This window comes from Cydia pomonella, chromosome 25 (genome assembly GCF_033807575.1).
Source record: "Cydia pomonella isolate Wapato2018A chromosome 25, ilCydPomo1, whole genome shotgun sequence".
In the NCBI taxonomy this organism is placed as follows: domain Eukaryota; kingdom Metazoa; phylum Arthropoda; class Insecta; order Lepidoptera; family Tortricidae; genus Cydia; species Cydia pomonella.
Window position 1 is genome coordinate 6,266,474 of NC_084727.1, and position 17,863 is coordinate 6,284,336.

At 37.5% G+C, this 17,863-nt stretch overlaps 1 protein-coding gene across 1 annotated transcript in view; it reads right to left on the reverse strand.

Moving 5' to 3' along the window:
• Nucleotides 1-17,863, reverse strand: part of LOC133531679 (Kv channel-interacting protein 1) — a 91,025-nt gene that overhangs the window by 33,854 nt on the left and 39,308 nt on the right. Inside the window, exon 2 of the mRNA XM_061870041.1 lies at nucleotides 10,026-10,578. Within this exon, the coding sequence (XP_061726025.1) occupies nucleotides 10,026-10,181 (156 nt within the window). The 5' untranslated portion in view covers nucleotides 10,182-10,578. The remainder of the gene's footprint in view (nucleotides 1-10,025; nucleotides 10,579-17,863) is intronic.

Sequence of the window (17,863 nt, forward strand, 5' to 3'; positions counted from 1 at the left end):
TTTTTACAAAAAAGCGCTGGTGGCCTAGCGGTAAGAGCGTGCGACTTGCAATCCGGAGGTCGCGGGTTCAAACCCCGGCTCGTACCAATGAGTTTTTCGGAACTTAAGTACGAAATATCATTTGAAATTTACCAGTCGCTTTTCGGTGAAGAAAAACATCGTGAGGAAACCGGACTAATCCTAACAAGGCCTAGTTTACCCTCTGGGTTGGAAGGTCAGATGGTAGTCGCTTTCGTAAAAATTAGAGCCTACGCCACATCTTGGGATTAGTTGTCAAGCGGACCCCAGGCTCCCATGAGCCGTGACAAAATGCCGGGACAACGCGAAGAAGAAGAAAAAGTTTTATTTAATTTTATTGTAATGAATGTATACGAATAAATATCCAAACCTTATCAAGAAACCTTTCAACTTTGGCAACACATATACTGCAACGCAGACCAAGGCATCTTGCTTACCTCAATAACTTATTATAACTCACGATATGTCAAGCGAGGCGTAGACTAGCAAGAACTTGCATGCAATTTACGTTACATTGCCGGTTACTACGGCAAACTGCGTCTAAAGTTTGATCAGATACCGCAGATTTTAAGTAATGAAAATTGTATGAAAGTTCTTGGTAGTCTAAACCTCGTTTTTCACGCGTTCTAAAATTGAAGCGCTTACCTTGTGACAAATTGTACAAGTTGGCTTTAGAGTGATTATATGCTCTTTGGGCTTTAGTCGCATCTGAGCAAGCGAGAAATGTGCGCGTGCTTATGAGCTCCCGCTCACCGGAAGAGAAAGAGACAAGCTCATGTTTAACGAGTATGATAAAGATGAAGAGAATGCGAAAATCGCGGTTCTAACCTAACCTAACCTACTTTTCTGGTAGCAGTTTTTTTCTGTAGAGGTCGCAGTTCTAACCTAACCTAACCTACTTTTCTGGCAGCAGTTGGTTTTCTGTAAGGGTCGCAGTTCTAACCTAACCTAACCCACTTTCCTGCCAGCAGTTGGTTTTCTGTAGAAGTCGCAATTCTAGCCTAACCCAACCTACTTTTCTGGCAACAGCTTGTTTTGTATAGGGGTAGCAGTTATAACCTATTTAGTATATCATACGCTATTATATATTATGTAGTTATATCTCATGGGACCAGCTGGGACGCACCCTGCTAGCAGAAAGTGCTTTTAAATTATTAGATATGTATTTTGTTCATAATTATAGGGTCTTTGAAGGTCCCTATACACCTTAGAGTAGAACCTGATTAATACTTTAATGCGCTTTTTTTAGGCACATTGGTCCCAGCAAGATGTTTAGGTACATACATTTTCTTACGTTTCAAATCTCGTACCTTACTTAGGTAACTTAGCAAGCTCCACAAATACGCACGAAGCGTTTCGCTTCAACATTCCTTATGCGAACTGCCAAGGAGTGGAATGCCCTGCCCGAGTCTGTGTTTCCGTATGAGTACAATCTGAATCTCTTCAAGGCTAGAGTAAATAGGTATCTCATAGGCAAGCGTGCTCCACCGTAGACCGCATCATCACTTACCATCAGGTGTGATCGTGGTCAAACGCCTGCCTATCCTCCATAAAAAAAAAAAAGCTTCGTTGCCAAAACATGGTACTCGACTGAAAAGCTCTCTATTATATCACGATTGTACAAAATACTGGAGGTATTATTGTTGAGTTGGGAGCCCATGCTTGAAACGTACGCAATTTTAGTTTGGTTTACGGAATCTTAATTCAACCATTACAGACGAGTAGAAAAACGTTATCTTGTCGTTACTATATACAAATACAGCTTAAGGAGCTATGTATTGTAAAATTGTGTAGGTATACAGATGTCACTTCTACATAATCCACAAAGCACCTGAACTAAAGTCAGACCGAGCTAACTCGGCAGCGATTTAGACAGCACAGACTGTGCAAGTGTTAGTTTGAATGTCATAATTTCATAGAGGTTGTGATACTTATATATTTCTTAAATGCAATCTGTTAGAGTACAAATTACCAATAGGCACATTTTTACCGTAACGGTATTCCGTTACCGACCGCGGCAAACAAAAACAACTGTCTACAATCTCATACATTTAGGTCCTCTACTTTATATTGCATGGAAAAGTATGAAACACCAAAACTCGCATAAAAAAATGGCAAAGCTACTACGTATAGGTAATATAACTACTCGTAGTTTTATATTCAAAGTATTCAGGCGTCATTGCGAACGTAAAAGAGTTCAGCTGCCGACTATATATAAATATTTAATCAAGCAAATTGCAGCAGCGTATAAATTCCTAAAGTAAAAATTCTATCGAAATAATTCCTAGCTGCAATTTCACCATTTCACACAACAAAAGTGTTTACGCCGAAATAAAACAGCTCATTTGAACGATGAAACAATCTCGAAATAACACAATCATAAAAGCTACTAGGCTAATGAATTAGAAAGAGACCTGTAGAGGTTTAAACAGCGTGTCAGAACGAGACGGGTGTACGTTAGCATTCATGCTTGAACTAAAAAGGTCAGTAGGTGAGGATGTCGTCGACCGTTGGCGCCAAAAATAGGGAGACGTGTCATCTTGACAGTTCGCGGCAAAGAAAGTCCGAATGTTATGCAAGTTGTATTTATAACTCGAGAATTTTAAAAGAGTTCTTTTCGCAAATGAGGCTCGCTTGTGAATGTTGAGGGTTGTTCCGTGTGAACATTTTAGTGTTTCATGTTTCGTCCCATTTATTTTATTTCTTTCTCTCTGATTTTAAATGTCGTTTAAGAATATTTTAAGGGACTATTAGACAATACGACTATTTCAATTTTACGTAAATAGATCTTGAATGTAATTTATGTTACTAAGCAAAAAAACTTGACATTTGAAATATTAAATTTATTCAAAAATTATAGGGGGATCGACGCTACGAGTCTAGGTACATTTTTTAAATTTGCCGCATTGTTTATTGAAAATTTGGTTTGATAGACAAGATATGCATAATATGTGGACATTAGTTATTAAACTTTTTCACTAATTATTATATTAGAATTAATTGTTTTATACATATACTTGCTGCAGAATGTCTGAAAAGGGTACTCGACGGTCCTAACCTAATTTAAAATAATTACGAGTACAGCTATTAATATTTGTTTGTCGCCTCTCATCAATCACTCTCTGCCGTGTCGAGGCTTTCTATAATGAATGCAATGCTAAACAAAATGGCGCCCAAAGGGTAAATAACCTACTTGAAAAGGTTTACAATTTTGGAACTTTTTAGTGATGGCAAGTTTCTTGTCGAAGAATAAATTGCTTATTGAAAAGTGATTTGGCTTTGTATATTCATGTGTTATTTAGTAAATTGGTTTAGGTAGTCTGGGAAACTAATTTTGTTAGTAGAAAAAACCGGCATAGATTATATGTATAAAAATGTATGTGTAATGTGTAGGCGAAACGGGTCGATCTCATAGATACATTTTAAATAATGCGCATTTTTCACCGAAAAATTAATTACCAGACACTTTATTTGTGATGCTCAGTCTTTTTACTTTAAGTACATTTTTTAAGTAAAATAACGTACAGCATATGTTTTTTACGAATTTCTTTAAAGCACTGAAGCATTACAGATGTCCCTTTTATCTTGATCTGTAGATCTACGGCATTAAGGCCGTTAGGTCCAGACCTACAGAAATTGTTGTTGAATTTACAAAATTTCTGTCTATTTTTTTTTCACAATAATGTTAGAAGTAAAATAATAACATGTTGTTTTTCTGCAAAACAGCAGTCTGACCATATTGATTCTAAATAAAAATGATGGGCACATTGACCAAAAGATATAATTTATTTTTGTTATTTAGTTCAACATTTGGATTACGTTGTAGGTTCAAAATAGTCGAATAAAGTATTAGAAACAAAACCCCGCAGAACGGCTTTTGTATAGCACTGACACGCAATGATATACGGAATTCTACGAGTTTAAAAAATCTAATCTGGCAACACTGGGGCTTCATTGAAATTTCGTTATCTGCCTCTCTATCACTTGCATTTTCGAGCAATAGAGAGGCAGATAACGAAAATTCAATTTTCGTTTTTCGTGGCAGGACCTCAGATTTACAATCCAGGTAGAGTTAGACCAAGGTAAGTTGGCAGCGATTTTGATAGCCCACATCTGTGTAAATTTAATTAAAACATTTCATAAAAATTTGACGTTTAAAATAATACTTGCACAGTCTGGACTAACAAAATCGCTGCCAACTCAGCTTTGTCTAACTCTGCACTTCCTGCGGACCACTGAGTATAAAAGCTTGACAGTTTGATTTGAAAAATGAACTCCCGTTTAGGAAATATGGAGCCGTGTTTGATGTATCGTTGTAGTTTGTTACCTGTCAGCTGCTGTAACGCGCCGAGATTAAACTATAGCAGAGTGGAAAGCATTACTGTAGACAGAGACTAGGTAGTCAATATTCAAGAGGAACAACCTTCATATAAAACTGCGTTCCTCGCGTTGTTCGAATTACCTACGACTTAAAACTCAACGCTATCTATTGTAATGTAACAAGTTTTATTACTCTTTACTCTAGCCTCATGAGATCTAGGAGTAGTTTTTTTTTTTTAATTTTGAACCCTTTAGCTAATTAGGGTTGTCAACATAAATAAATAAATAAATATTATAGGACATTATTACACAAATTGACTAAGTCCCACAGTAAGCTCAATAAGGCTTGTGTTGAGGGTACTTAGGCAACGATATATATAATATATAAATATTTATAAATACTTAAATACATAGAAAACACCCATGACTCAGTAACAAATATCCATGCTCATCACACAAATAAATGCCCTTACCAGGATTTGAACCCGGGACCATCAGCTTCATAGGCAGGGTCACTACCCACTAGGCCAAACCGGTCGTCAAAACATTCAAGTCATTATCTTATCTGTTGTTGTGCACGCAAAGGGACGTCAAATTGTGCCAACCCTAATAATTGCTCGGAGCAATGCTGAGGCGAACGAAGTCGAGAATGCCTTTAATTTAATTACACAATGAAAGTTCAAAATAGATTGTGAAATATATAGGAAAACAATTGTAAGTACGCAGGGTCTTGGGAGGCAAGCGCCGCCGTAGGTACAAACTAAGTATATGCCAGTATGTTTTGTTATGCCAGTAGTGATCCCCGGTTTATATCGCCTATATAACAGAGATAGCACATAAACCCACGGTAAATGGCCGTAACCACGGCTGAAATGCATTTGCAATTTATATTAATAGTAAACTACGTTGTACTGTATTGCAGTCAACATTAACAGAACAATAGACCTCTGTTGTGTTCGCCTATTTGATAGAATATTAAACCACTGTTAGAACACGGCCGTGAGATACATTTGGGCAACATCGAAAGTGGAATCATTTTGAAGATGACTAATTTCTACTAAACTAGTCTGTCCTGCGATCCGTGTCACAAAAAAACGCGGGAATTTCAGGACAAGCCGCACCTGGCAATAAACATCTTCTTCTTCTTTTTTAAAATTATGGCTTCAGTCCAGTGGGACTATTTCGCCAGTATTAAGGTCTTAGGAGCTTTAAATAGGACTAAAATTGTACTGTTAGTACAAGACAGTGTACGGTGATTTTATCAGCTGTTGTAAAGCGATAGCTGGACTTTACAAGGAGCACGTGGACTACCGGCCGTTGACTCCAAAATGGTGGCTAAACGCGCTTCAAGATTAATTCTCCATTCACTGCACACTACCTACAAAAAACAAAGCAATTAATCACGAAGCGTGACTATCAATATGGCGCTGGAACCGGAAGTCCCCTGGCAATAAAATTACTATGAAATTAAATGATAGCTTGAAACTAAAGATTAAAAAAATAGCTGGTCAGACTCTAGAAGCACTTTCTACTGTAGCAATAGTAAACAAAATGTCTTGGTAAGCATTGCAGTAGCAAAAATGTTGCTATAAGTATGAAGTTATTCTAGTTTTAAAGATAATAAATCTTGGAAGCTAAATTTGACCTACTTCCCGATTTCCGATTGACCTGAAAATTTGCATAAATTATGTAAGTCGGGTGACAATGCAATATTATGGTACCATCGAGCTGATCTGATGACGGAGACTACTGCTATGAAACTATTTTGAAAGGAAATTTAATTTTACCTACTGTTAACTACAAAATCCTAATAATTTCTATTATTTTTTGCGAGCGGCACTGTAGGTATTTGGTGGACTTTAGTTAAAATATAGAATCTAGTGAATCTAGTGATACTTGCTGAACTATTTTATAAGTCAAAATAAATATTTTTAGACAACCTATGAAAGTGTGTTCGGTCGGATCTGAACACCCTAAGATAATGCGATCGCATCAAAAATACACGCTCCAGATACAACGCACACAAACACGGCAATCGGCAATAATAACAAGTTTTTCTGTTTGTGCAAAGCATTTCAAAAAATTATTTATCTTTATCCAATTTGTTAGGTGCAAATTGGATAAAGATAAATAATTTTTGGTGGGTCACACTCGACCTTGCGGGCGAACAATTATTAGGGTTAACAAAACTTGACGTTCCTTTGCGTGCAAAACCACAGATAAGATATTTACTTAAAATTTATAACCCTAATAAACGAAAGGGATAGTGTCATACATAAGAAAAGGACAACATGGTTCGTCCCTGAATCGCTGTCAAACTTCGATTTGGTAGGAAGTGTCATTTCTGTACGGTAGTATATACTATTATTTATTCTGTGACCTAACAAACTCAAATCGAACAGTGACATTTGATATAACTGCCGTCAGCAAACGCGGATGTATAAAGGACCTTTCGTTTGCAAGCGAACGCTATATAAAGAACCTTTTAAAACACGTGTGGAGTGACAGCTGACGTGCTTCCGTCGGAAACGGATGTGCTACTAATGGTTTTCGACAGGAAATCGGGAGACATGTTCAAAGTTTTGGCTATTTCAAAGGGAAGAATAGCTTTGCGAGAACGAAATAACGGTACTTTTTCTATGAAATTAGATTTTGGGAGAAAACGGATTCCACTAACTAAATCTTAACAAATAATTTTGATGTCGATCGCTTCAGCATAATATATTCTAGGTTTATAGGTTTCGTTATAAGGAAAACAAAGTTCTTGTTTTGCAAATTTTGAACAAAAGGAACACCTATAAACCTAGTTTTTCATTGTGTCAATAACATACTAAAAAATCAAAAGAATGGAAAATATTTAGAAGTGGAAAACGTTTTCTCTTTTTATATACTTAGACGAGTAAGTGGTATACTCGTAGTTCACTCTTAATATCGATCGATCCTGGTGTTGGTCGTTAAAAGTATTTTTTTTTGTTGTGTTAACTAACACATTGAGCGCCGGAAACCCGCTCGGAGCGGAAAAAGCGGTAGAATTCCGGGATTGGCTACGAACGTAGCGATACGAAAATATTGGCAGTGAATGTGTTAAATTAAGTTTAGGTATATCGTTCAGTGCCTCTAACAGGCCAATTCCAACAATATAATTTAATACTGTTTTAACATGCATCCGACATCATTCCAATATGAGATGGTTCTAATCTCCGTTTAATAACAGAAGTAGCTGCGATTCGGGCAATCAATGTCACTTTGACGTCGGATATGATATGAATAGCAGCCTGTTCGCGTAGCCAACATGCCAATCGTAAACGCTCCGTAGCGTAGCATAGCTCTTACATATTAATGCAACAGTGACAGTTGCGGTTCGTTCGCTTTAGATTAGAGCGTTACAATTGGCATGTGGGCTACGGGGGCTGATATCTAACAAGAAGGTCTATTGAATCTCAACTAATTATGTCAAACTTCAATCAAAACGGTCACTTTTGACGCTGACAGGTCAATATTACTTCACTTCACTTCTTTAAAAAAAATGGCTTCAGTCCAGTGGGACTATTTCGCCAGTATCAAGGTATTGGGAGCTTTGTACGGTTAATACGAGTGATTTTATTGTGTTCTTCTTTTTCTTCTATTATTATTCGCCAGTATCAAGGTATTATTAGCTTCAGATACGACTAAAATTGTACGGTTAGTACAAAACAGTGTAGGGTGATTTCATCAGCGCTTGTAAAGCGATAGCTGGACTATACAAGTAGCACGTGGACTACCGGACATTGACTCCAAAATGGTGGTTAAACGTGTTTCAAGATTAATTCTTCATTCACTGCAGACTATCACATTAGTTTACTGTATAATAAACTATCGATATTACACTTTAAACAATATTAATGAGCATAAAACAAAGAAATTAATCACGAAGCGTGACTATCAAGATGGCTCTCAAACCGGAAGTCCGGTCCATATTATATTGGAAACAGATTGAATTACTAAAACTTGAATTGATCTGTCATTCAGCGCCAATCATTACACGTTATCTTTTCGCTTCCACGGAGCATTTTCAAAGTCATATCATCGGCTACGACATAGTGCTACGAATGCTACGACCGTAGCTAAGCAGTGAATAAGGTACTATAATTTTAATAATAATAAACGTTGCGTAAGTGCGACGGATCATGGGAGTTATAAGACTGACTCTGTGGCTCTGACATCAAACTTGGACTTTTTGCACCGTCTTCCGAGTCGCATATCTTTCCTTAATATTGAAAGTAAAAGTGACTCAGCTATATTTCCGGAATAACAACGACCAAGAACGATATTCAGATTTTCCTATTTTGTTATAGAAAGCGGTGGTGGCCGAGTCGATCTAACGTCCAACTTTCAATCCGGAGGTCCCGGGTTCAAATACTGGCTCGTACCAATGAGTTTTTCAGAACTTATATACGGAATATTATTTGATATTTACCATTAGATTTTCAGTGAAGGAATACATCGTGAGGAAATCTGCATACATCCGCGAAGAAATTCAAAGGTGTATGTGAAGTCTCCAACCCGTATTGGCCCAGTGTGGGCTCGCGCATGAGTGGAGGCCTGTGCCCAGCAGCAGTGGCGGGGCAAGACCAAAATTTTATGTGGGCAAGGTACATTTAGCGAGGCCCTCTGGTGGCGCCAGAAATAACGAACATTTTTACGTTGTGTCCGAGATGTACTTAATGGAGTTACGAGGCCCCTCGAACCGCGAGGCCGTAGGCGGTGGCCCACGCCTAACGCCGCCTCTGCCCAGCAGTGCGACGTTTATAGGCTGAATTATTTCCTCGGATTTCACGGGCCTATAAATGAATGGTTGTTATCTGAATTATTATGATTGTTATATATACGACCTTGACAAGACTCGCAGTATCAAATCAATATGAAAACCATAACATATTTCAAAATCGGAATTAAGTTTCAAGTGTGTTGAAGGCATGTAAGTAGACACGTGCTTTTCGCTTGATATTGCAACACCGCTACGTATGCATGCTACACCATAACATAACTTATGGAGGTGTTTTCCGGACTTGTAGCAAAACAAAAAAAAAACAACGTCGATATTGTTTGCATTACCGACCCAGATAATAGCAATTGATAACAAATAGAAATAGTTTATTCGTAGCAAAAATTACAATCAGGCAAATGAAATTCAGTTAAAAAAAGGAACAAATAACAAACTTACAACACATTACATTACATGAAATATGTGTACAAACAATGTCCTAATTTATTTTTATTGTGCAGGTAACGACAACAATTCAAAAAAGTTCGGCAATAAAATGTGTTTTGTACGATAACATTTGGAAATCGCCCGTATATTTTTTCTCTTTGACGTCAGTCGAATTTTTCACAATAGTGTCGTATGTACATTTTAGTCTTTGAATACTTTAAAAAAAAATTGCGACGAATTTCGGTCCAGCTACGGCAGATTTCGCCCGGAAGTCATATAAATAGCATATTTTTATTGAAGGCTTATATTATAACTAAATTTTTTGTCCGACAATTTTTTCTGTCTCTCAGTTCCTCTTAGCAGAAAGATGACAGAAAGTTCTGTAAAAATCGAGATATTTTTCGAATAAATTTCACACTGCCGCTTACTAATCCAGTGCAAAATTACCTTGTACGTATACGTTTTGTTTTACAAGAAATAGTTTGCATCAACTCACCGTTTTAAACCCCCGATACATGACACGTATCTCCTGCTTCGAGAACTTGGTCTGCCGACACAGCTCCTCCAACGCCACGGGTATCGGCTTCGGCGTCCGCGTCGGCTCCAACTCATACGCGTGCTCCTCCACGGGAGACTCGGGTGGCGTCGCCATTTTGGATTTTATTTATTCGCACATAAAACTAGACGGGTACTTGCTTTAGAAATGGAAAGTCTTTGCTTGACTTAAAAGAAGCCTTTTTCAATTATTTTTTTGATAAACAGCGCTTGTTACAATGACAAGTATATGCGGAAAATACACACTGAAATTGTGTGATAAAAATGTGTACGTATCTAAAAATCTGATAAAATAAGCTCAACAAGGACAAGCAGACCCAACAGTCTATTGGCTGTTTTTGAATTTCAATTTAAAACATTTTGAGAGTAAAGTGACAAAAGAGCGAGGTACCGTGGTAACGCGTTAGGTATTTTATATGGTAAAGTTTAAATACATTTTGGCGACGAATTGACAGTTTTGAGGTTACGCTGGATGGTTGCAGGGCAGGAACGTTCTGAAACAAGTGAAATTTTAATTAAATAAATTTTATTTCATAACTGTATATTCGAGGCTCGACATAATATAAAAGAAGTTACAAAATGTGAAACGCACAATTAGTCGAAAATAAGAAAACAAAACTTTCCTGATAACGTATACACGGTGGGGCCTGTAACTAAAGCAAAAAATTAAAATGTACATTCTTCTCCTCAAACTACGCAACGTTTGTTTGACGACTTTGAAAAAAAACTTGCGGTTTGAATTTTGTTACATTTTAAAGTTAATTCGAACACGCAATGTACTATGAAATTGATTATATCTGTAGAGTGACTAGACTGACAGGCGATGTCAATTAGACGGAGTTTTATTTTATGTACATTGAAAATACTATTTACTTTGTTTGAAAAAAGAACAATCTAAAAACTTTATGATTTTAAAAAGTTGCTACACAATAGTTGTCTAGGTTGAAGACTAGAATCTACGTTTTAATTTTTTGCTTTAGTTACAGGCCCCACCCTGTATACTCTGGCAAGTCAGCTTTGTCAGAAGAGAAAGGCGGCAGATTAAAAAAAAACAACGGGTTGCACTCCGGGAGTGCCGGCAGAAGTGAAAACTTGAACATTAACGTTGTGCATTTTTGATGTTTTGGAGAAATTGAGTAGCATTTTCATAAAAAAAGATAATTCTCTGTTATACCTACGTAAATAAATTTGAGTATAGAAGATATTTTGAAATGCGAATTTTAGTGTTAATATATAACATAACTAACAGAGTAATTCATGAGAAGTGAGCATGAGTAAATGTTAATGAATCGTTCACCATCATATTAAGTAAAACAATCACGCTTCTTTTCTGTTATTTAACTTTTTGGTAAGGAAAAATTTAAGTATCTACAACTCCTAGTGAGTATTATATTCTTTGATCTACAATCATGGACACATGGACCCAATAACACAAAGATACAATACAACACAATTAACAAAGATTAAACCTCTTTAACCGTTATGACAGCACTTTGATTATGAAGAAAATAAAATGTCACACTTGAATGAGATACGATTTTTCATAAGAAACCATGACGTCACGTGTCCGTGTTACGAATTTTCAATCTGACGGTCACGTGACACCTGACGCGAGTTTAACATTTTTTTCCCCATCACAAAAAGTGTACACCGCCGCTAAAGAAGTTTTCACTTCAAAAAATATAGTCGCGAAGGATTGTCCTCCCATACAAAATTTTAAATTCGCACCTTTTTCTACGGGCATGATGGCATGCATTAAGAATTAAGAGATAACCAATCTCCAACTCTGCGGTGTAACAAATAGCTACCAAAACTAATTTAATTGAAAACTATTACGATTTCTTACGGAAATTGGCCGGGCGCCATTTTTGCCCGCCCGCTAAAAGTTGTGAGTTATGGTTATGATGGTGCTGCCATTGTAAAAAAGTTTCAATATTAAACGGGTAATTTTTTATTCAGTATTTATAGCTTGATTAGATCCTTAATCATGAAGAATATTTCCTGATCCGTGACTATATAAGTATATATGTATCGACATCTACACCCAAATTGGCTAAATTAGCTACTTTCACATTTATTAGGTTATTTTTATCAAAGTACCTACACATATCCATAAAACTTTGAAAAAAAAATCAATTAGAAAATTCGGGCTGGGTACTGAAATTTTTCTATCCATTAAAATTACCTAGAGTTTGCTGTCACGAAAATTGATTTTTTAACAATAATTTCTATTATAACTATGTATTGCCCATCACGGAACAATGGTGTTCCGGGTGTTTGAGAGCCTTGCGTCAAGCCGAATCCAACACGCAGAAGCCCTTTAATGAGATGTAAGAGGTACACCGAGCGGATGCTGCCCTTGCCCGTGGCATGTCAAACTATGGTTTATTTTTATTTAAATTAAGAAAAAACTATAAGCACGAAGAAGTGACCTCGTGCATATTTGACATTAATGTCATATTTTAAAACATTAAGATTAGGGCCGTAGAGAGAGGAACTGTGCCAATTTTGTCAGAAAGGTGGCAAATTTGAAAATTGAGATATCCATTATATATGAACAATCATTGTTCATTGTGTAAGTGCATTACACCTATGAATATAAGACAATTTCATGTTCTTCATCAAGTTTCGTCTACTTGTTTTCACTTTTTCTCAATGCTACAGGCGCACCGCGCAACTAAAGGGCAGCCTCTTTTGTTTTCGTGGCAAAGCAAATTGTGTTGCCAGACGAAAAAAAGGCATTTTTTCGCTGTAAAACGCTATATCACGATAAGAATCTGACCGTTTCTCGTCACAAAGTCATTCAGTCACGGACAAACATAAATACACGTATAACTTTATATACCTTAATTGTTATTTAACGTATTCATAACACGAAAGGGTGAAAGTTGGTCGGGGGAAATAGTTTTGGCGTTTCCGTTTATTGTTTTAAGTCTTTGGTAAAAAGACGTATGTTCGTAGTTTTTACGAATAAGTCACTTAATGGCGTTGACCAATACGAAATACTGAAGGCAGCACGTTGTACAAATGTTCAGTTGGTAGATTAGTGGTAAAACGTGCTACATTCAGGCCCGATGACAGCCACGGCATTTATGATGCCGGTGCGCTTAGCTTGGAATACCGACTTATAGGCTTCTATAGCGTTATAGTGATTGAGAAGTTTAGGTCTTCTGAGGAGGTTCCGGAGCCCGGCCCGCTGTCTGTTTTGGACCAATCAGAAGATTGTCAGCTCCCGAGGATTGAGTCCTTCGTGGTTGTCGTTCTCATATAACTGTATTTTGTACCTTTTGTCGAAGATAGCTTGTTTTTTAATCCGATGCGTGCCCGATATAAGCACTGGAAATTCGTCATATACCTTTTCCAGGTATGTTCTGTAAAGAGCTCCTATGTTAGACCATGAATTAAGGGTTCGCAACCTTACCGCTGAGAGAGAGGCCTCTTGTTGTATAGGTGCGGCGCTGGAAGATTAACCATGACCTCCATGGCTGCAGTCTGTGCATACGAGCCTTTAGTGTTTGTAGCTTGTCTCGTACGTTGCCTAGGCTTATTCATTATGCTTAGAAATGTTCCGTTTATACCAAAAACGTACATACATGAACACAATTTCGCGTCACTCAGACATAATCGTGATTTGGACACGCCGATTTCCTCGTGGATTGGCTCAAATACTGAGTGTGCTAAATCAGCTTGTCATGAAATCACAGTTTTGTTTCAGGAACCCTCCCTCAATCCAGCTATTAACTCGGTGATAGGTACTTTAATATTTTCACTAAGCGCACACATCATCCAATATCCTCCCCTGGAACCAGCAATATACATGAAAGGGCTCGTAAAAGCAACCTTTTTTAATAAAAAATGCTGGCAACACATGCCAGTTAAGGCGGAACTATAAACGGCAGAGGTTAAAAACAGCATTGAATATTTGAATATTTTACCTCTATATCAGCCTACATACTTAAAGTCAGGCTAAACTCTGCATCGTGTTTGATAGTTAGCATAGAGTGTGCAAGTGTTATTTCATAATTTCATAGAAGTATGACGTTTATGATAACACTTCCATACTCTGTTATCAAACACTACCTACTATTTATTTGAGGCGTACGAAGGCCTTAAGCGCCAATTACATCCACACTTCCCGATTTCGGGCCCGAAATTAGTCCCGATTTAGGGCCTGGTAATCGTTATCCGTTTCACGGAACATCTGTTCCGTGTAAAATATACTTTGTCTCTAATTGCCAAAAAATGATCAATGATTGATATTTTTGCATATGACCCATTTTATACATTTCAATTATTGTAAACGATGTGCTGATATTTGGTGAAACGGAAAAATACTCTTTCTCGGTTCCGAATTCGGGCCTGATAAAGTATGGATTTAATTGGCGATTTAACCATAATAAGTTAACACCAGATTGGTTGAAGGCTTCGTTACCTACGACTGACTTGTATTCTGTAATTAAAGATAAAAGATAAGATGAGATAAATAAATATATTTGTTCGTGACGATCACAAAACATGTACGAACACGTACAGACAACAACAGCAAGAAAATAAGAAATAATTATGTGCGCATCATGAAATGAGCCCAACTCAGCATAATGCTAGCGATAAAGCCAGTGCTGGTCTTCCGTAGGGCCCATTCAGTGATAAGAGCAAGGGGGACGGCCTCTTCCCCATAAAAACGTAGTCCCCATTTACCTCTCTGGATATTGACATTATGGAAAACATTTTTACATATTTTGATGTAACAATATACATAATGGATATATACAGATGATTACTATAACTAGCTTATATCTAAAATAGGCCCTTGAGGCATTGTACCAAGGATACTGGCGGAATTTCCTCGTTGTATCGTAATACTGATACGTTGTGCGAGGAAATCGCCAGCTCTTCGGTCACCAGTTACGTCGACCAGACGTTTCGTGATTTCTCCAAAAAACTTGTGTGCGCTGGGACCCCATGGACCTAGAGTTTCAACGTCAAATGGTACAAAATGGTACTCTCTACCGACGCTCTTATATTTATTACGTTTCAAAATTTCGGCGCTTTCCGCCGCTACGCCCGCTTTTACATTAGTCCGTTGGAGGTGGGACGGTGCCAGTGTGTCTACGTCTACGCAAGTAGCATCCCACACTAACATTCGTCCCAAGCTCCAAGGAACTAAGGACACCCCATCAGGCCTCTTGCCATCATCCCTGATAATGCCAATCGGCTCGAGAAGAGCAGGCACATTAATGGTGGCAAGAGATCGACGGATTATGTCATTAAGCGACGCATGTCTTGAAAATCGTCCTGCACTTTTCTGACAAGATAATCCATGGTCTCCCAGTCGGTCCACGTCCGTGCAATATTGATGTATATTTTTAAATTTTTTTTTTGATTATTATAAAAATTTGGAGCAAAAAATATTTTTTTTAAAACTTCTAACTTTTATAATAATAAAAAATTCTTAAAATGAAACCATAGATAGATAGATTAGATAGATTTATTTATTTCATAATACAGATTACATTATAAACTGCAGCATGTCAATCTACAAGAATTCATATTATGATCGTCAAAACAGATATACAAAAACATAATCAATAAAATATCAATTCAAAAATTAAATAATTACAGGATACTAGTATTTTAAAATAATGTCAAGATAGTATCTCCTGTAGAGGATCGTCAAAATCTATACATCGTTCATAAATTCATTAACAGAATACAACGGTCTATCCAACAAAATATCTCTCGATCGGCGTTTGAATGTCTGATCACACAGTTCACTTCTTATATCGGCTGGAAGTCGTTCATAATATGTAGGTCCTATCACACGAGGATTTTTTTGAGCTAATAGGCCATACGGCGGGGAACAGTTCTCAACCGTCCCGTCGAACGGACATTTATACCCTCAACATGAACGCGTTTGAAATCTGATATATTGTTTCAAAATATATCTGATACATATTCGGGCGGGGTCCTCCATTTTCGTGTGCCAACATATTTAAACAAGTTTTTATCCTAAAACTAACCTACCTTCTACAAAAATAATCTTCTACTTTATGAACAGCCTGAGTTAAGTTAATAAATAGCTAAATTCGAGAGACAAGTGTAAATCAGAGAACCAAATAAATAATGAACGGTAAAGTGAATAGTCGTTAATATAGTTTTTACTATTCTTTCATGATCGAACAGAAATATCACTTTAAAATCCATTCCACATAACATTCTGATTTGTTTTTCATACCATCCCCTGGGCAGGCGCCATTTTGCAGGTGCCATTTGCGCTCGCCATTAAATTCATTTTATCTGTGGTTAAAAAAGTTACGACTTTTTCGGTATGATTTATGGTTCAGTTGGCGCCAGCGCGGGATTTTTTGGCATTTTGTAAGCTGGTAGAACTTTTTGGAGTTTTTTTTTCTAATAAAGTTCGATATTCTTCCTTTTTTAAACATACTTGACCGAGTGTAAGCAGAGGTCTCTGTTTCAGCTTCGGCAAAAATGTTTTCGTATATGTCTCTCCGACTGTTCTCCTCTAGGTAAAAGTCACATATCTCAACCGATTCTCGTGAAATTTGGTAAGCATAATGATAATTTTTTTTAGTCAATTCTGGATTTGGATATTTCATAAAGACCACGCTACAGCTCATAGAGCCACTACACTATAGGCTATAAAAAGGTTAGAGCACTGTACACTCGCAGAAAATTACGCTAGTCTGGAACCGCCCTGACACAAGTTATATATAACTTATACCTATTCAAACAAAATACAATCTGCAATGTCGCTCCTAAAGTACAATACGATGTTGCAAATGAATAAACACATTTCACGCCATTTTGTTTATAAAAGAGTACTCGAGCGACATAAACTGTCTCTTGCCAACAAATTTATACCGTTTAAAGTTAAATAAACCCGGAAACGGATGAGGAGCACGAACACGCGACCGTTAGGCCTCGTTTCCATGGGCATTTTTACAAGCTTTTATTTGACTTGCAACGTTTGTTGTTGGGTCAAATCTTGCAAGATAAGGCCTACTTTTCATTACTCGATTTAACTGATACTTCAAATACCTACTCGTAACTTCGAGCGTCCCGTGTGCTATCGACGGGCTTCTTTCTTCAGCAACCCTACTAGTCTACGCTCCACACAAGTGTTATTTTTAAACGTCAAACTTCTATTAAAATATGTCGTTTATTTAACACTTGCACAGACTGATCTATCAAAATCACTGCCAACTTAGCTTAGTCTGACTCTAATTGGTATTCGTATCTTCTTCCTCCTTGACCTTTGTCCCATTTACTTGGGATCGGTCTTTCTTGTCTTTTTTCTTCATACGACTTTTGTCTGTTTCAGCGTGTACATTAACATCTTTTATGTCTTCTTCGACTGTCGTCAGCCAATTGGCAGGTGGTCTTCCACTTCCTCGTTTTTTAGACCGAGCCGGAGCTTCCGGCACTTCGTTTTCTATGGAAAGCACCACGTGATCACCGATCAGCCGTCATAGATAGAAAATGACGTGTCGGACGCCTCGGCCCGGGGCCGGTCTAGCGCGAGTCATCCTTATTAACATGACCATATGTTCTTCTGTGCTGGTGACCTAGCGGTAAGAGCGTGCGACTTGAAATCCGGAGGTCACGGGTTCAAACCCTGGTTCGTACCAATAAGTTTTTAGGAACCTATGTACGAAATATCATTTGATATTTACCAGTCGCTTTTCAATGAAGGAAAAAACATCGTGAGGAAACCGGACTATCCCCAATAAGGCCTAGTTTACCCTCTGGATTGGAAGG